Genomic DNA, 19,962 nt, shown 5'->3' on the forward strand with positions numbered 1-19,962 from the left:
TCAAATGTAAAACTACACGTGCACAATAGTTTAAATGGCTCAAGCTTTGGTCCTGATTAAAGCGTTTTGGGTGGTCCACGCCCTTTCTAGTCGTTTCGAAACAATTTCAAGCCAAAAGGTCTTGCGAGTCAGCCAGAATTACTCGAATTTTCGCTTCTCCATTTAAGTCGTTACATCCAGTTTCATTTCCACGAGCTCCTAACCATATCGCCTCCCCCTTATGTATATAGGTCGAAACTAGCGCGCAAAGGGCCGACAGCAGCGAATCTGAATAACGCTTCGCCAGTCGGTCTATCTCCGCCTATAGATCAACAGTCGAACCAGAACAAGTGAGTGGTCGACACGTTGGCCGAGGTAACGAGCGTCATCACGAAAGCCTCCGAGAAGATGCTGTGCTGGTCGCACTCGGCCTTCGAGTCTCATGATCTCTGTAGCTTTCGATTTCCGGTAGTCTTCGATTATTAAGCGGCTCGGAAAAGCGTATCGATCGGCTACCAGCTTCGACAGCCGCCGATTAATATCCGGACGTCTGATTTAAGGACCGTCAGCGCTTTCACGCCTGACAATCGATTAGAGAAGAAAAACGGAAGTACATTCGTCTTTTGAAGGAAATGTTACGCACGTTCGAATTTAAAAACTATTACTTTGGGTCGCGAATTCTTCCACGGGTCCTCTCCGTTCGTTTCGAGAGGAAAAAAAATGCAATCGAAACGCATCAAACGTCGACGAGGTTATCACCGCGCGAACTCGCGATACCTTTTACCGTCGTATTTGAATTTCTTGATATTAGTCGGTTGTGCGAAGCGATTCTCTATAAACGCGAAACTGCATAGAGCGAAGAGGAACGTATTTTATGCCTAAATAAAACATTCCTAAGACGATCATAGAAACAAGGCAAGAGATATACACATTGTAGGTATACTGATATGAAAAGATGCGTGCGAGATAAAGCAAGAAAGTGAGGGAGAGAAAGAGAGAGGTGGGACGAAGTCTGGGAAATTACGAATTTTTGCATGTTCATGTCTGGAGATATTATTACACCGAGGATGGGTGCGGATTATTTCGTACAAGTTAACACGGTGAGCGTTAAGTAATTGATAGTGACTCGTTTACGTATTAAGTTTACAATTGTGACTGTCGTCTAGATGGTCAGTTTTCCCTGATCTTGTTCCGCGTTGTAACATTTACGCCTTGGACAATGAACGATTGATCAAAATTTCGCAATTTAAGCTTCGATTTTAATTTAGAATGTAAATTCAGTTCTGTTCAGTTCAGTTTTAAGTTTCCTCTTACTAATGAAAGTCAGTAATTCGCAATCTTATTAAAAAAAAAATAATACCGAGACAAATCAAATGTTTCTCGGGTGTCGTAACAGTCATGCATCTAAAAAGTTGTTAAATATCATGTTTTATTTATCGAAATGTAATCTGTACTAATTCTATGCAGCCCATTATTACTTAATGAGTGATTCTATCGTTTTAAGCTCAAAAATTATAGTTTTTGCAGCATCTGCCCAAAAGTTCAGAGAGACGATTGATTACTAATATGTTATCTCGCTAATTTCCCGAGTAGATCCCGAGGCGGATTATTTTCTCGGTAATTTATACGCGGTAGTGTACGCAAAAGTGTATCCCGCTCCTGTTGCCGTTTTTTCTTGCTAACTGTTGTAGAGTCTGATAGTTATATTTTGTTAACGATGATATGCGTATCGATGAAGAACGAGAGTCCGTAAACCCATAAGTTGTACAACACATCCGTGTACAACTTAACCATCAGTTGTACAACTTAACCCTTTGAAGCAAAAATTTAGACGAATTAACAACACTGATAACGTCGTTTTTTATTTTGACATAATTTAATTTATAGTACTTACAATATTAGTTACTGAAATTGTAAATTATTGATTATACTTCATATTTATGTATGTTGCATTTTTTGTAACAGTATAGTAGTGTTTCAAATTGTAATTGTAATCCCCATTTTGGGGATGCTGTTGCAACATAGTTGATTATTTGTAATTGTAAATTGAATATGTGGATGTATATGCATCATTCATTCACTTAATATTACCAAGTACATATATCTAGCAATCACAAATTATTGTGCGCATAATAGTTAAAATACAATTCAAAATGCAAATATCTTTTGTTTGGAATTGTATTATTAAATAGAATATTTAATCGATTTAAATTCCCACCGGGTATACAAATCAATTAATTTAACATATTTTAGGTATGTTTTTTAAAATATTTAATTATTTATTTAACAAAAGTTCGTTATAAAACGCTATCAATTTAATTTCTCAACCTTGTTTGATGAAAGTAATGGATTTCAAATGAAAAATTGAATAATAAACTGAAAACTTTCCCGAAATAAGAGAGTGGATATTTGATAATTTTTCATCCTTCAAAGTATAAAAAAATACAGTGCAATATCATTCGATCTTATTTAATTTTTCTTTTATTGAGAATAATTAAATAACTTAGCACTTTATATTGCTAGAGTGATGTTCATGTTTAATAATGTACCAAAGAGATTCTGTATCCTATTGGAAATGGAAGTGAGAGTTCATGTAAGATAAATATAAGAGACTAGTAGTAATAGATGATATAAGGAAAATGAAACATTTTTCACGAAATATTCATAACATCTCCAAACAAATGCAATTAAAAATCTGAACCAAAGGATGTAAGTAGTTTATTGCATGTATCCCTTTTTTCAAAGATGTTCATTCTACATCTACAAAGTAAATATACTTTAACAAATTTAGGATTAAAACGAAGACTTGTAAGATGCGTTTTTACACGATGAAACAAAAGTAATCAATGCATAATTAAGCTATACCTTTTTTTCAAATACACAAGAGAACGCCTACAAACTGTACAAGGGTATGAAGTATATGGGCGCATGCAATACTTATTGATATTACTTATAATGTACAGTATTTAAATTTTAATCTTATTTTTTATGTATAATTTATTTATTATGTAATGTATGTAACAAATTGAGTATGGAAGTGAAACAAAGGTAAAATTACAACGGTTATGGCACTGTAACCACCATTGCTTCAGGGGGTTAATGTCTTAATTTATAACGTCGTAAGAAATACGAAGTAATTGGAAAGAAAATGAAGAAAGATGGACGATGAAAATGAATGATGGTAAAAGGAAAACGATATGAGCGTTTATTGAAACGCAAAACGCCGTTGGTAAGATTAATAATCATTGTTGTTATTAGGAGTCAAAATACGGAATTAACGAGAATGATTCAAGAGCGAGAGAGAGAGAAAGAAAGGAAGGACGTAAAAAAAAGAGAGAATGAGTAAGCGCGCAAGAGTGAGTACGAAAGAATATGTTTGCTTATACATATATTATATAAGATGTGTATATGTGTATGCATAAATGCATATCTATGATGTATGTATGTGTACACACATACGTACCTTACAAGTGAAGTATATTATATAAATATATAAATAAATTTAATATTAACGTAAGCATTTTGTCAAATGTCAATGATCATCCGGAAAATGTATGAAGAAAGGTTAACGATGATTTGATCTGTACCAAGTATGTAAGTTCATATACTTGTTTGTAAGTTACCTAAAAATCTATTGCGAAAACGTTTTCATTTCTGGTCGTTTGCTATGAGAAACATGCATCGATGCTGTAACTTGTATTTATTATTATTATTCGATTTTCGCTAGGCTCACTGTAAGTGGTAACGTGTAATAAATCGGTCAATAAAAAGCTTATATGCTTAAAGGATTCTTTTCACAGCATACCCGCTTTTTAAGTTGTTGTACAGATTTCTGTTAACTCGACGCTGGTTTATAAAACGTTTATAAAACAAAGAATGGAAGGACACAAGTAAATGTTTATTTCATCTTTATTTACCAATCCATGCACATAGACGATTAAATGATAAAAGCGTTCTACAAATTCAAATCTATATTTAGCGTCGGCATCTAATTCGATATTCTCGGTCAACCTTGTAAAAGTGTCTGATAATTTTTGTACAATTTGTTGATCCGATTGGACAGATAAATTAATATAAATATTATTAATATAAAATAAATGATATTCTTCTTGATAGCAGCATATCAAAGTATAGAACGGTGTACTCGCTTTTGATATGAAATCTTCCTCAATTTTACGCGATAGACATACAGTCATTAATAACCGAAAGAAAACAATTGTGTTAAGTTTTGAACACTTGTATAACAGATACTAAAATTAAGATACTAAATTTAAAACAAAATTCTAGTTCAGGGGTGGGAAATTTGAATTTCTTATAAAGCTGCACGTTTCATATAGATACAGTGTTGCCAAAATGATAAAGAAATACATACGAATATCTAAAATTAAAAGAAATATAAGTTAATATTTCCTTTAGGAATTCATAAAACGAGTTTCTAGTCCATGTTTTTTTCCCGCGAACAAATAAGAAACAGGTCATTTGAGGATATGTAATTTTTTGATTTGTTTTTTGTTTACTTACTGTAAACACAATGGTGGGATTTATTAGTAATTCCATAGTTATCGTAGGCATAATTATATTTAAATTACATAAACACAAAATGCTTATTACAAAAAATACACACATTTTATAAATCAGTAATTTATTAGTCATATTTAGTACAATTCGTAAATATATATTTAGTATATTTTGTAATATATTTAGCGTATAAAGTTATTTACAATATCGATCTGCTTTCATTTTACTTCTTCTGTCCAGTAAAGTTTCGTGCAAGTTTCCTTCTTTTTTTGCTTTTTCTAATTCGGTACGATCAGCTTTATTTATTCTTAACTTTTTGTCTTGAAACTTTTGGAACTTTCTCCTAAAATTTTATTATTACATTTTTCATTTATCGTACATAATTGCAAACTGATCTTTTTTATATATTAACTGTATCGCTTACACATAGTTCACTTCGACATCCTGCAGAGAACCCTGTTCTTCTTTTGGTACATCTTTATTTGGATCTTGGGCTTTCTGAGTTATACTTCTGATGGTACAAAATTCTGAAGGCCCGGCGGCCTTGGTTTGACAAACAATGTCATCTTCCTCTGTAAGGGAGACGAAGCAACTATTGCTGTTTAAAATAGCAAGTTTATTATCCTGAAAATGGATCGTAGAATGTTTAATACATAGTAATATCTATTAGGTTTTAATATACAGAAAACCATAGGTTAAATAGTTGTGGAAATACCTGGAAAATTGGTTCCCATTGTTCGATCATACCCACCGCATCGCTTCTTCCGACAACAACACCTTTTTTATCAACACCCAAGTACTTTCCATAACCAGATTTTAATGCAATTTTAGTTTCGCCTATTGGAAACGCTGTCAAAATTTCTTCAGGTGAAGGACCTTCTCCTTCGTCGTGAGGTGCACCTAATGTAAATAGTCCGTTATCTAAAGCTTTCATATAAGTATGATTTCCAAACTCGATTGCCACTGTTCCTGTAACCTCCGATACTTGTGAGGCTTTCCACCATCCACCTATAAATTCAATAGAATAAATGGAATGACTTGTGCAAAATTATAGGTTATCGTAAATAGTATCATACATAGAATGTACCATGATTTAAAATATCTTTATCATCGGTAGCATTAACATGTTCCTTCTCTTGTTTTTTCAGTTTTCGTTTCTTTGATCTATGAAACGTAAGCGAAAAATTACGACAAGAATATCGAGACAAACCGATTAGTTAAAAGGTTAACTAATTTTCACCTTATCTTTTCGCCTTTTAAAATAAGTTTTCCAGTTCTGACTTTATCGTATTCTGACATTTTCACAATTTTTTTATTAATTTATAAGCATCTATCAATTCTTCCGGGCCTCCTATTATTAACAAACAATTTAAAAGTGTTTCCTATATATCTGCTAATATGAATAGACGTATCCCCTTTATAATAAATACAAATTACTTAAACACAATATTTATACACAAATTCACATGACTAGGGAAGCAATAACAAGCAGACGATAGAAACCATTTAGTTACATTTTGCTAGTAACTTTATATATTGCATACATTAGAAAGTTACTATAGCGCATTAAATTACGGCTTACGCCGATAGAGTAATTTAAAAAACAATTTGTTTTCATATTGAAATTAATATGGGGTTTTCAAATAGAACCACATTTCTTTGTTTCGTATTATATTGCACGAGTAGCCCCGTTACGAGGTTTTAAAGTAATCTAAAACGTTTCAATTTGTAACAGTCGTCTAATTTTTCTGTTTGTAGTACTTTTAATGTTCGCCTCTTTGTATCGAAGAGAGCAGTATCGATTAGAGGTAGTTAGGTCTGGGTTAGGTCCCTTAAAAGTTGCAGTTTGGAAGTTAATTCGATTGAAGTGAATCATCTTGGAAGTAGTCATAGAAACGTGACGGGAACTTTGAACTCTGTTTATATCGCGGCGGGTAACTAACGCGATTGTTCTAGCGTGTTCACGAATCGTGACAGTTTATTCCTATTCATTAAACTATGCTGATGCGCTAACAGCTTTGAATACGATCTTCGCAGAAAGTGGTTACAATGGATCGAAAGTATCAGAGAGTCGAGATGGGGGCGGGAGCGTTTCACCATCCCCCAAGAGCCAAATACAGCGAGGAGACGAAGAGTTTAATAAAACGTGAGTTTTCGCAAATTTGTTTGCATTACATGACAATGTTTCGCTTAGTTCCAACCACCTTCAAAGGAAACAATCAATTGGAGCAGTATTTAATATACCGTATTTTTTTATTTTAGTTTTGATGGAAGAATCGAAGGTGACCATGATGCAAAGGAAATCTATTCAAGAAGCAATCGATAGAGGGGAGTCCTTGCCACTTCCCATGGAAAGATCGAGCGGGAAACTAAATAATCATGATTCCGAGTATCAAGTAAGATTTTTAGAGTAAATAGAAAACGGTATTAAATGAAGTTGTTGATGGAAGGCGATTATTATTTTCGTAATTAATGGTTTTCCGTAGGTCATGATGCCTACTGTTTGGAAAAGACGGACCAAAGATATGATCGTTAAAAGCGGAGCGTACGAGAGAGAACAGTATAGGAGAACATTTCCTTTACGTAAGATCATATATTTTTATTTGTTTCAACGACACCGAATTAATTATTTCCATAGTTGAAGACAGTTCTGTTAGTACACTTGGACGAAACGATGTCAATGTTTGGACGAAGAAGTCTTGCAATAGTTGTTCTGGGGTTTATTTTGGGTAAATAAAATAATTTTAACGATTATCTTTCTCGTTAAAAATTCAGCCAACAAGGAGAAACAGAAGCGTCATTTAGCATGCATAATGGCGTATGGGAAAGATATGCCGGAAACACCCCATGGTCCAAAGGTTCTCCACAAAGTGAAACGAGAATCATGTTTGCCTGATAAATTTGATCCTGTTGACGATCGTAAGCAGACGAAATAAATTCATATTTATATTAGATGCTTACAGCAAACGCGTTTTTCCAGTGGTACGGGGGATTCAAGAAAGAATGGAATTTTTAAGCGATATGAAATGCCTAGGGATGGAAAAGAAATATCGTCCTATTATGCAACAAGAAATAGCGCATAAATTGCGTATACTTGAATCACTAGATAAACAAAAGACTAAAGAAATTCGGAAAGAGATGAGGAGTCTTGAGAAACCGTTACCAAAACCACTCTCATCTGGGCAATTTGATGAAAATTAATGCCGTTCATTACTCCCATTTCGCTTTATCTATCCAATTGATATATTTTATACGGACTACAGAATATATTATACAATATTTTGAATCATTCTTAATAAAATAACTAACTAAAATAATAGTGTTCCTAATTATGGTATAATCACAGACGAGGTATACGAGTAGACCTTTCACCCAATGTATTTTTTCGGCCCATTTTTAATTACATAAATTTTAGTATTCCGAGGTGATTTTAGCGACCTCTTCTCATGGATGACGGTCAGTTGAGAAACTATTCACTGAATTAGTGCGATAGGCAAACAGACTAGTCGTGTGCAAATGCATATGAGTCGCGAAGTACGAATTATTCGCGATTCTTTGATTAGTTAAAGTTGTAAATAATTTGTGTGTAATCATCGGAGTGAATGATGTTAACAAATTCAAGAATCTTGTCATCCGCTACTATGAATCGACAAAAGTGTGGGTTATATTTAATTTGTACGTTTTATCGCCATCCATCGATATAATTCTAAAGTCAAAGTTGCGTATCCGCGGTTTCTACCCGAGGCATCTCGATTCCTTTCCGAATAACAAGCTTCGCGAGACGTCGGCCCTTCCCCCACCCCGCCGACTAATTCACGAGCGTTACCGAGCGCAGCGACGAGCCGTCATTCGTACTTAGAAAATTAACGCAGCAACATGTGTCGACGCGTATCGGCGTTTCGCGACCGCGGTACGTAATTCTAACCTGTTTATTCTTCCATTATTACTACTCGCGTTTTCATTACGACATCTTGCAATACGGTTTCGATTTAATCATTAGTTAATTATAATAATCGTTCATGTTCTTTAACGGATCTTTATTTCGTTTCTGTTACAGTCTCTTATTGGAATTCGAAATCGAGAAATTCCTTTTTGAAATAGAAGACGTGTCGGCGTTTCGCGACCAACGAAGTACGTATTTCTAACCTATTGATATTTCCTCATTGTTATCAATTTAATTTGTATTTTATTTCTGTTGCAGTCCCTGATTGAAATTCGACGCCATGGAAAGCTTCATTGGCGCGTAAACGACACCATAACAGATGGCAGACGAGTCGACATATTTTGGAGGGATTATTGGTAACGTTTAAACAATTACAACGTAAATTAACATCCATATTAATATTTATATATTCTTATCTCTTTATTACGTTCGTTGCAAGCATGATAATAATTTTCTAATCGGCCATTGTTAAGATAAAATATGAAAATCGTTAACAAACTTTTTATCCACTTCGATATTATATCGAAGTATATACAAAATGGCGTCGGTGGATACTAACGATAAATTGAAATAGTTTATATTTAACTGTATTCCGATCGCGGTTGAATATTTCCAAGTGTTATTTATTGATTGTTTATATTTCTTTCTTTATGAATCGTTGTAAATGTAATTTGCATACGTTTTCGGTGCAAGTTGAAGAAAACGTAGAAACTACGTAGTTGGAATATGCTATTCAAGCATGAATAACCAACGAACTTTAATTCTTGCAAATTTCGGAATATTTATAAAAATTACGGGATATTCGAACGTTAAATAAAGCAAACATAATCATGCTTACGACTCTAACAATGAAACTTAGTGATATCATTTTTATAAATCGAATAATTACTTGTACGTAATTATTTTCGTAGATAATATTTTATCGTTGAAATTCTCATTGATTGAGAATATTTTTACGTGGCGAACTATGTATACAATAGTACTAAGTAAAGCAGTATTTCTGTTGACGAACTCTTGTGAGAAGAAAAAAGAAAATCGATAGGCAAAGCACAGGTGTGCTTGTTGTGTTTCTTGTCTCCTGTCCCTTTCTTTTCAGCTGTTTTCTTTCCAGGAAATTTGTTGGCCGCGCGCAATGCGGCCGGTAGATTCAGTGATTGCACGTAATAACAAGTTTGTTTCTCGGGGCAAAGTGACCCCCAACGTATGTTGTCGTTTACGGTGTTAGGCAAACGCGAGGATAGAAGCAGTGTTTCCTACGCAGTATTAAATTATTTCCAGAGCATCGTGGCTCTTTCTGTTTTCTGAATCGCGATAATAGAGTCATTTGTTCGCCGATTTCAATCTTCGGTCGCGGTTATCTAATTTAATACTTTCCAATAAAATTAATTATTTTTTGAAATTTAAACTCCTCGTTACCGGAATTAGAGTCAGTGCATCACGGAAGAGGATTATTTGGCGATGCTCCACGAGCAAACAATGTAAGTATAAATTTATACTTTGAAATTTTTAATTAAAAATCTCTACAGTTTTGACGATAGATTCTAATTGTTTTCTTACAGTTTTCTTACAGTTTCTGAACTTGATCCTGGGAACCAGCAGCAGTACTCGGGGAGTATCGGGCGGTGGACCACGAGCGAACAACGTAAGTATAAATTTATACTTTGAAATTTGTTAATTAAAAATCTCTGTAATTTTAACAATAGATTATAATTGCTTTCTTATTCTTTATAGCAGGATCATGCAGGGGGCTTCGATGACTTCCACTGGGCAGCAGCAGCATCATTATGCAGTCATCCCAGAGGCACAAGTTCATCACTGGTGAGTCGCATGCTATTTGTGTTCCTCTGGTCCCCAACCATGTTGTAGGATGAAAGATCCGAATCAACACGGGTGACCAGTTGTATACTTGGTATTTTTGACGAGTTAAGTGACCGCGGGTATGAAAAATACCCATGAATGATATTTTTTTAGTGCAGGCTAGGGTCTTCTTGCACTCGCGTTTTTCAATGTTATCAATAAATATTACACAATTTTGATAAAATATATGAAATATGTTTATTAACTTTACATGAATTATATAATCGAGTAGAAGATGAATTAATATAATGTGAAAACATTATATTGATCATACGATTCAGTAAAATATCTTACATTATTAATAGAATTATTAAATATTCGTTTTATCAATTAATACATCATATGATGTATTTTACGTGCAAGAAGGCATTACGCGACTGGTCGATTTTCAACTCGAAGGAACATGCATGTTAATTTTATTTTTTTAAAAATTTACTTTGACGACAGAATCGACCAAGGTTAATTGAATATTTTGAATAGTAATTTAACAAATTTATTTCAATTTGCAAAGTAAATTATTTTAAAATCTTTATTAAAGTCTTCTATTTTGAACAATTAAATTTCACAAATTTTTCTTGAATAATAATATCTTTCAATATTAACGTACTCTGTTGTTGATATATTACATAGAACAAGTCGAGTCATTTTAACTGAGAATAGATACCGTTTAGTTAATTATTAATAACCAGTTGTTCTAGCGAGGATTTTCAGGATACTTTTCCGTGTTCGTTGCCTAAGTTCATGCACATGCCCAAGTGTTATTTGCACGAGCGAAGGCAACGGGGCACGATGACTTAGTTCGTAACATTTATAATAATAATTTATCCGTGCGACTGACAATGCTAGTGTATCGTGCGCGATGTACTGTCCACATATGTGTGTTTGTGGTTAGGATGTGGAAGTGCATCGTATCAAAAGTTCATTGCAATTCAGATACAGAATTCTTTAACATTAGATTCATAACAATCGTAATAATAATATTAAACTTATAGTTATTCTTTACTTGGCAATTGTTCGTATTGCATACACGTCGATGATATTGTAAAATGCATAATGAATTAGCTTTTCGATCTTATATAATCATATATAGAGTATATTTTAATAAAGAGTATATCAGATATATTAAAACGTTTTACATAAATAATAAAAGTACGCAATGGGCACTAGCTTTGTCAGTCCACTGCAAAAACTGGTACGTACACAATTAGAGTATGAATGAGGTTGTGTCCGGGTGTCGGAGGAACCCCGGGGAGTCCTCTCTAGTTTAGGTCGCGCCCGGACATACAGAATGAGAACCGTGTAGTGTTTGTTTGAGAGACTGAGTTTTGCAATTTTTTAAATATAGGGTTAGGTAGGTAGGTAACTTATTCTCTGGTGTGTGTGTTTAAACCTAAGTAGGTAGGGCCAGGGCAGGACTGTCCACATTAGTAATTCGGGTAGGCGCGTTTTCGCGTGGCAGTTCTGTTCCTGTAGTTACGATCTCGAGAGTAGAAATGTTGCTGATTCAAACGGTGCACTTGTGCTGTTTGTTTCGGCTTTATTTTCGACTCCTCGAATCGCACGACTCTTAAAGTCGCTCTCTCGCGCTCGCGGTCGTGATCAGGTCCCTTTCGAAACGTTCGTCCCCCTCGAGATTCACCACGTATGCTCTTGCAACGATTCGTATATTGTTGGAAGACTACGTATTGCACAAAATCTCGAGCCCGGTCTTTCGTAAGTTTCAGGCATCGGCAGGACCGCCGAAGAAAGAAAAGGCTCTATATGAGCTGAAGAGGCCCTGACAAACTGTCTCAAGAGTGGGCTACAACAAATGGCTTTTCATCTTCATCCTCGGATGAGAATGGAAAGTCATTCCTATTACTACTTTGTCACTTAACTCGTCTGTAGTTGTAGTTAGTTTATTTTTCTAGCTGGCTCACGTATGCATGTACCTGATGGTACATGATTGCACCATACATGCCAGCCATCTCTCCCCATAACTCGCGGTTATGATATAAATAGAGTTGCGAATATCCAATAATCGCGTTTGCTTGTAGAGTTGCGAATCACTGTTTTTCGCGTTGCCTTTTCAGGGTAGTGTTGCGAATAATTACCATTCGCGATTGCTTTTTTGCAAACTTAGATACCATAAGTTTGCTTTAAAAATAGCGTTGCGAATTATCGATAAACGCGATTGCTCGTAGAGTTGCGAATTACCATTTTTCGCGTTTCCTTTTCAGGGTAGCGTTGCGAACAATCACGATTCGCGTTGCTCTTTTACTCTTTTATACATATAATGGACATCAACCGCGTTTGCAATTTTCATATCATAAATTAGCGTTGCGATCTTGATCAATCGTGCGATTTTTTCTTTAGAGTTGCGATATTTTCAATGCCCAAATTCTACCCCAATTGTAGTACTAGTAGTAGTTAGTTTATTTTGTGGCCAGTACATGTCTATGTACATGTACCAACAGCCCCTGATCAAAGTTAGAGTTGCGAATAATATACAATGTTCGCGTTTGCTCGTAGAGTCGCGAACAAATATTTATCGCGTTGATATATCAGTGTTGCGAATAAATACGATTCGCGATTGTCTTTGTGCAAACCTAGGAACCGGGAGTTTGCTTTAAAAATAGCGTTGCGAATTTTTAGTAAACGCGATTGCGAATTACAGTTGCGAATTACTATTTTTCGCGTTTGCTTTTCAGGGTAGCGTTGCGAATAATTACCATTCGCGGTTGCTTTTATTCTTGCAAGTCGCGATTGGAATTTTCTCTATTATAAATTAGCGTTGCGATTGTTGATTTATCGCGTTGTTGGCCCCGTAGTGTTGCGATATTTAAAACGTCTAACTTCATCCCCATATGTGGCCACTCTATCGTAGTTTGAAGTAGCTTGATGTAGTTAGTTTATTTCGTGCATGTATGTTTCTAGCTACAACCGAAGACGCCAGCACCTGGATCCAGCGTTTTTGGGCAACGCGATTTGCATTAGCGTTGCGAAACATAAATATATTTCCATCAAAGATAGAGTTGCGAATATACAATAATCGCGTTAAGCTTGTAGAGTTGCGAATTCCTATTTTTCGCGTTTCCTTTTCAGGGTAGCGTTGCGAATTCCATACGCGATTGCTTTTATCGTTATTTAAGAATAGCGTTGCGAATGAACTGATCGGTTTGCTCTTAGCGTTGCGAATTACTATTTTTCGCGTTTACTTTTCAGGGTAGCGTTGCGAATAATCACCGATTCGTGGTTGCTTTTATTGTTAGAAATCGAGTTTGGAATTTTTATATTATAAATTAGCGTTGCGATCTTGTCGCGTTTTTTATCAATTAGAGTTGCGATTCAATGCCCAAAAGCTGGCCAAAACGCTGGCCACTGCACCAGGATCGCCAAGAAGCAAGCTTGGAGTCTGCAAAGCCTCGAATGGCTCAACGTTATTATTAAAATTAGTGTTGCGCATGATCGAATAAGGGTGCACGCGATTTAATTATTAAATGAGTCCTGTGTGATTCATTTTGCGAATAAAAAGCACCATTCGCGTATAGTTTTATATTTTATAAATTAGCGTTGCGAAAGAAAGAATGGTCCACTCACGGGTTGTTTGAATTTAACACGAGTGGACGTTTATTCCAATTATGAGTTCATTCTCAAAAGAAATACTGCTTGTAAGTACTGTTGCGAATAGACCAATTGTTTTATTCTTCGTAACGTGTTAAAATCTGTAATATATGGGAATGTATTTTCATCACAGATTTGTGATGCATTTAAAAATTTTATATTATGATTAATTTTATTGTAGATTGAATTTATGATTGCTATATAGATATCTATATCACTAATTATTCATTCTTAGAGTTGGTCATTTTTACGGGATATAATAACGTTTGCGATCCAATTGTTATTTATAAATAGCGAATTTTTTATAAATATTCTGTACTCTTTGCATAAATCAAAGTTTGTTCGCGATCATTGTTTTAATCGATGGAAAATAGAATGCTTGCATCAAAAGGGTATGCAAATTGCAATTCGATATTTCATATTGAGAGTTAATTGCCGCGTAGAATCGACATTTTCGTTAGCTATTGCTTTTTCTGTACGAACCTAATTTAGTTTTGAATACAGTAAAATATAATTATTGCAATGTATACGTCTTGAAAAAGTTTTTATTTGATAAATGAATATTTCGTATTTATCTTAACACTGAGACGAATTTAACTTTTCGTTTAATTTCACGTAACATTTATGTTTTTAAACTTTTCAATATCAATTTTTACTCGTGGAAGCTTTAGTTGAAATATTAATTTCATAATATCACTTTTGGTATGATCGATTATCATTAGTCTATCTTGACGGTATATAATTATTTTTTTCTGTGTCCATTAATACACTTCCGTTTCAGCTATTAATCCTTTGAACAAGTTCTTGTTACAGGATATAAAATCATCGAAGAATGGAATTGTAAATGGTACACGGATTCCATCTTGATCGTTCGTAGAAAAATATTTCATACAATTTTATTTATTGTCTGATTTATGTTTCAGGGAAACATCGTGGGATTAATCGAGACGCCAAGAAGAAATATTTTTTCATATTTATTTGTTTTATACGAGTTACATATTTTATTTGATATGAGTTTTTGTTTCAGGAAAACATCGTGGGAGTGACGAAGACACCAAGAAGAAAATATCTTGTTATATTTCTTTGTTTCATGTCGGTTATGTTTATTGTATATGAGTGTATGTTTTAGAAAAACATCGTGGGATTGACGAAGACACCAAGAAGAAAATATTTCCTCATATTTCTTCATGTTTCCACAGATTGCGTTAGAATATAAGTACAAATGTATATAGATTATAAGATAAAAAAGCGTTCTCCTGCCGTATATTAAATATTACCGAAACGTGTGCGTAAATTTAAGTGGGAATGATTAATATTAAGGTACATATTAGTATTCTAATATGCAAGGTCCATTCGTGCAGTTGCACATTTCTGGTTGGATCTTCAGGATCCATTCTTCGTTTTGTACGAGTGTCTTGTTAGGCACTGTCATAGTGCAAGTATTTATTTAAGAAGGAACAATTAATAATAAAGTACATATTGATAATTTAGTAATCAGGATTCGTACGTGCAGTTGCACATTCCAATTTCGTTTCTAGAAAACATGTGATGGATTATTTCACATGTATCAACATTTTGTTAGGTTTTTGATCTCTTCATCAGAGTTCGTACGTGCAGTTGCACATTTCAATTTCGTTTTTAGAAAACATGTGTATCATCTCACATGTATTGACATTTTGTTAGGTGTTTCATCTCTTGATTTGGGCAATTCATTTAAGAACTCGACCTTTGTAGTTTGTTTCTAACTTTTCGATAGCTTCTCCCTTGGATAGATATTCGAATTCCTCGCCAAAGGAAGGGTGGTTGGGGCGAGGCTAGGGTGGGTCTCCAGTCGCAGCAACCTCCACGAGGTGAGACCTGGGGATTATTATTTACTATGTAATTAATATAATTATTAATTACATAGCAAATAATATGAGCTAATGGCTGCGTTCTTCTTATAGTTCCACATACCTTCTTCGTCCTGGTTTGCGGTCTAATAACACTGATTTCGAGTCGCAAATACGTTTTTGCCGAGTTAGTTTTTAAATAAATAATATATTACAATTTAAAATAAAAAATAGAGGATTTGCGGTGTATTTATCAATGGGATCCTTACGTATTTTAATAATTTTGATATCTTTAAATAATCTTAATCGATTGGTTATTCCAATGAAATTAATCGATTAATGCCCAATGATGGACCCTATAGCTTTAATTCCGTTCAAAAATAATAAAATTTATGTAATTTTAATTTCTGTCTCACTTCCACTTGTGTTCGTTTCTAAATCTGTTGGTAACGTTGCGAGTGACACGAAAATGGTAACAGCATAGGGTTCTCATTCCATACTAAATCGATAACGTTGAAAAGGGCGACAAGGCACGATCGACGATCGATACATCGGTATGTTTCTTTGTAAGAATAGTCTATTAATTTCGTTAAAGCATTCTAGGCCTATATATTCTTAGATCTTGCAAAACTATAGGCGGTATAATTTTCATTAATTATAAAGAATTCTAGTCTCGTTTCCTCCTGTGGTCATTTTTATAGTCTGTTGGTAACGTAGCGAGCGATCACTTACTTACCGATCGTAATGTAGGTAACCCGTTTGATCACGCATTTACCGATGTATCATGCAATCGATGGTAATGTATTTATGCTATCGATAAAGTATAAAATTGTTATATTTAAAATAATCGAAATGATCAGATTTGTAGATTAAAGAAAGTTACTAAATTACGTAATACTCTTTGCATCAATATTCTCCAAAGTTTCGATCAGTGTAGGAACAACTTGAAACAATTTTTTTTATATTAACAAAATGATCATCGCAATTTAACAATTGTTGGAATATGATGATAATCCTCAAAAATATTTTTAATTCTTCGTTTCAAAATTCTTATTACAAATAAATCAAGGAAAAATAATACTTTTAGGATACACGATTTAATTAAGTTTGTATTACGAAAATATCAGGTTATTAATCTTATAAAAATGAAGAATTATATCTGAGAATATTCTTTGTCTCATTGCCTTGCATAATTTTCATTTATTTCAAGGACGATCGAAGAAACGAACGTTGAAATTCTTCTAATATCTTTTATTTCATTTTTTCTTAATATAATTTACAAACTTGCTTAACTCTCCTATGTATCTAAAAATATAGATGCTCGTGCAAGACGTAAACTGATAACGTAGAAAATAACAGGACGCTTGAATCGCCCGCGTATTTTGTAATTGTTCCCGCGGACGGAATTCGTTGTACATAGTATATTGTACATTTCCATATATCACTATACATTAGGTATTGTTTAAAAATAGTACAAAATATTTTAATTCCTTTGTCTTCCACACTAAACTACGTTTCGCTCGAATCTCTTTCTCGCGCTCATGCATTCACAGTTTCTCGCGCACAGGGAATTTCGTTTCTTACGTTAACGTGTATCTCGAAATTAAACATTGCAACGTCGTTATAGATCTCGATTTATGTTTTCAGTCGATGATTTTATGAAAATTTCATTTGTGCTACCGGTTTTGCAAATCCGCTGCTTCTCGACGATCAAAAAAATCCTTTCTTTTTTTCGTAAACGTTACGACTCTGATCGAGTAACCCTTTAAATGGTCAGCGAAACTATCGAACCACTTTCAATAATTGTAAGCTTCGAACTGCGAATAATTTTGAATCCTTCGAAAGTGGGCACGAACGCAAGTTAAATTGTATAAAGTTGTAAAAAACAAATGAAAGGAAAAGACACACGACATCCATCGCATATAATTAGTATTCGGTTCTCCTTAAATAAATAATTTTTCATACTATAACTATGCTTGGCAACCATTTCTTCATTTTTCCTCCGCCTCTTATACAACGAAGGGGGAAAAACGATCCTAATTTATACAATTCACGTTGTCGTAATACATTTAGAATCGTCAGTATATACAGATACCATTTTTGCTACTTAATCGTAAGTCGGGATTAAAAAAATTAATGGCTACATGATTATTTTATATCGGAGACATGAACGTCGTGGCTTCCATATTTACAAGCACATAAATAATTGCGTTTAAGTCGCACCAACGGAGAATTTACGATTATTCGCAGTTTAAACTTACTCTTTGTACAGTGGTCGAAATTCAGTGGTTTTTATCAAATAAACTACGGATTGTTCAGACCTGAGTCGGGCAAATTTCATTTCTAAACGAGTACAAATTCTAGATCCATTTATAAACTGTTCTTTTTCCTGTTATAGAGTTCCAGGTTAAAATAATTTATAATCGAATTTAGAATTCCCCATTCGTTGTCATAAATCGATAAACAAAATTTTTTTTTTGTAGACAAAATGTTTATGCATTTATGGGAAATTTTAATTGTCAGAAAGCTACAGGATGCACTTGATATGCAACGATTACTAGGTTTAGTAACGAGTACATATTCTAGATCCATTTATAAACTGTTTTTTTTCCTGTTATAGAGTTTCAGGTTAAAATAATTTACGATCGAATTTAGAATTCCCCATTCGTTGTCATAAATCGATAAACAAAATTTTTTTTTTGAAGACAGAATGTTTATGCGTTTATGGGAAATTTTAATGCTCAGAAAGGTACAGGATGCACTTGATATGCAACAATTACTAGGTTTAGTAAAAGATCCATTTATAAACTGTTTTTTTTCCTGTTATTGAATTCCAGGTTAAAATAATTTACAATCGAATTTAGAATTCCCCATTCCTTGTCATAAATCGATAAACAAAATTTTTTTTTTGAAGACAGAATGTTTATGCATTTATGGGAAATTTTAATTCTCAGAAAGCTACAGGATGCACTTGATATGCAACAATTACTAGGTTTAGTATCGAGTACAAATTTTAGATCCATTTATAAACTGTTTTTTTCCCTGTTATAGAGTTCCAGGTTAAAATAATTTACAATCGAATTTAGAATTCCCCATTCGTTGTCATAAATCGATAAACAAAATTTTTTTTTTGAAGACAGAATGTTTATGCGTTTATGGGAAATTTTAATGCTCAGAAAGGTACAGGATGCACTTGATATGCAACAATTACTAGATTTAGTAACGAGTATAAATTTTAGATCCATTTATAAACTGTTTTTTTTTCCTGTTATAGAGTTCCAGGTTAAAATAATTTACAATCGAATTTAGAATTCCCCATTCGATGTCATAAATCGATAAACAAACTTTTTTTTTTGTAGACAACATGTTTATGCATTTACGGGAAATTTTAATTGTCAGAAAGCTACAGGATGCACTTGATATGCAACGATTACTAGGTTTAGTAACGAGTACATATTCTAGATCCATTTATAAACTGTTTTTTTTCCTGTTATAGAGTTTCAGGTTAAAATAATTTACGATCGACTTTAAAATTCACCATTCGTTGTTATAAATCAATAAACAGAATTTTTTTTTTGAAGACAAAATGTTTATGCATTTATGGGAAATTTTAATTGTCAGAAAGCTACAGGATGCACTTGATATGCAACAATTACTAGGTTTAGTAACAAGATCCATTTATAAACTGTTTTTTTTCGTGTTATTGAATTCCAGATTAAAATAGTTTACGATTGAATTTAAAATTCCCCTTTCGTTGTTATAAATCGATAAACAAAATTTTTTTTTTGAAGACAAAATGTTCGATCGTGGTTTAGATAATATGACCGCGGTAGTTTATGCGTTTATGGGAAATTTGAATTGTCAGAAAGCTTGATATGCAATTACTAGGTTTAGGGGTTGATACGACCAATGTGAGAAGCTTCCGTTTCGTTAGTTTTGTTAATAAAACTCTGAGTATCGTGAAAAATTGAAGAAGTGTATGCGAACGCGGGTCCATTGAAAGGGTTTGGCGTCGAGCAGCGTAAAACGAGAGGAGTCCGACTCACGAATTCCACAGAGACCCTTTTTTTCCCCTCTTCTGGTTGAAATCCGTTGGAAAGAAAACGCGTTCCGTGCGGTAGTAAAGTCGGCCGTAGGATCGTTGCGGTTGGACGGTGGGATCCCGTGGGTCACAAAAGGACTCGTAATGATCCGCCACGGCTGAACGGGAGAAGAAAAAAGAGAGGCAGGCGT

The 19,962-nt window shown here is 34.0% G+C and overlaps 3 protein-coding genes across 14 annotated transcripts in view; 2 read left to right on the plus strand and 1 right to left on the minus strand.

The window, feature by feature from the left end:
* The window catches only part of LOC122404507 (kinesin-like protein unc-104), a 34,170-nt gene extending 30,374 nt beyond the window's left edge, over window positions 1-3,796 (plus strand). For 8 of the 12 annotated variants that reach the window (XM_043408513.1, XM_043408512.1, XM_043408517.1 and 5 more), the window contains one exon: window positions 231-3,795. In XM_043408513.1, the coding sequence (XP_043264448.1) occupies window positions 231-333 (103 nt within the window). In that variant the 3' untranslated portion in view covers window positions 334-3,795. Of the gene's footprint in view, window positions 1-230 lie in introns of all 12 variants that reach the window. The other 4 variants (XM_043408511.1, XM_043408515.1, XM_043408521.1 and 1 more) reach the window with 1 other exon arrangement.
* An 896-nt stretch (window positions 3,797-4,692) lies between these two features.
* Window positions 4,693-5,954, minus strand: LOC122404669 (protein FRG1 homolog). Its single transcript, XM_043408843.1, has 5 exons — window positions 5,738-5,954; window positions 5,585-5,661; window positions 5,213-5,505; window positions 4,922-5,121; window positions 4,693-4,840 (listed from the first exon to the last, which is right to left on the minus strand). The coding sequence occupies exons 1-5, from the start codon at window positions 5,794-5,796 to the stop codon at window positions 4,693-4,695; spliced, it is 777 nt and encodes a 258-aa protein (XP_043264778.1). The 5' UTR covers window positions 5,797-5,954.
* A 592-nt stretch (window positions 5,955-6,546) lies between these two features.
* On the plus strand, window positions 6,547-7,698 carry LOC122404705. The gene is made up of 5 exons (XM_043408903.1): window positions 6,547-6,643; window positions 6,760-6,893; window positions 6,984-7,080; window positions 7,273-7,416; window positions 7,478-7,698. Exons 1-5 carry the CDS (start codon window positions 6,547-6,549, stop codon window positions 7,696-7,698), a joined length of 693 nt encoding a protein of 230 aa, XP_043264838.1.
* The last annotated feature ends 12,264 nt before the right edge of the window (window positions 7,699-19,962 follow it).

This window comes from Colletes gigas, unplaced genomic scaffold (genome assembly GCF_013123115.1).
Source record: "Colletes gigas isolate AHSC1104 unplaced genomic scaffold, ASM1312311v1 Colletes_gigas_Sc00003, whole genome shotgun sequence".
Taxonomy (NCBI): Eukaryota; Metazoa; Arthropoda; class Insecta; order Hymenoptera; family Colletidae; genus Colletes; species Colletes gigas.

Bases quoted from the DNA above. Each gene is read 5' to 3' on its own strand.
- LOC122404669 (XM_043408843.1), bottom strand. From the start codon at position 5,796: ATGTCAGAATACGATAAAGTCAGAACTGGAAAACTTATTTTAAAAGGC. The intron at 5,662-5,737 runs GTGAAAATTAGT...TACGTTTCATAG, and splicing joins TTAAAAGGCGAAAAGATAAG to ATCAAAGAAACGAAAACTGA. The intron at 4,841-4,921 runs GTAAGCGATACA...ATAAAATTTTAG, and splicing joins GATGTCGAAGTGAACTATGT to GAGAAAGTTCCAAAAGTTTC.
- LOC122404705 (XM_043408903.1), top strand. From the start codon at position 6,547: ATGGATCGAAAGTATCAGAGAGTCGAGATGGGGGCGGGAGCGTTTCAC. The intron at 7,081-7,272 runs GTAAGATCATAT...TTAAAAATTCAG, and splicing joins TAGGAGAACATTTCCTTTAC to CCAACAAGGAGAAACAGAAG. The intron at 7,417-7,477 runs GTAAGCAGACGA...GCGTTTTTCCAG, and splicing joins ATTTGATCCTGTTGACGATC to TGGTACGGGGGATTCAAGAA.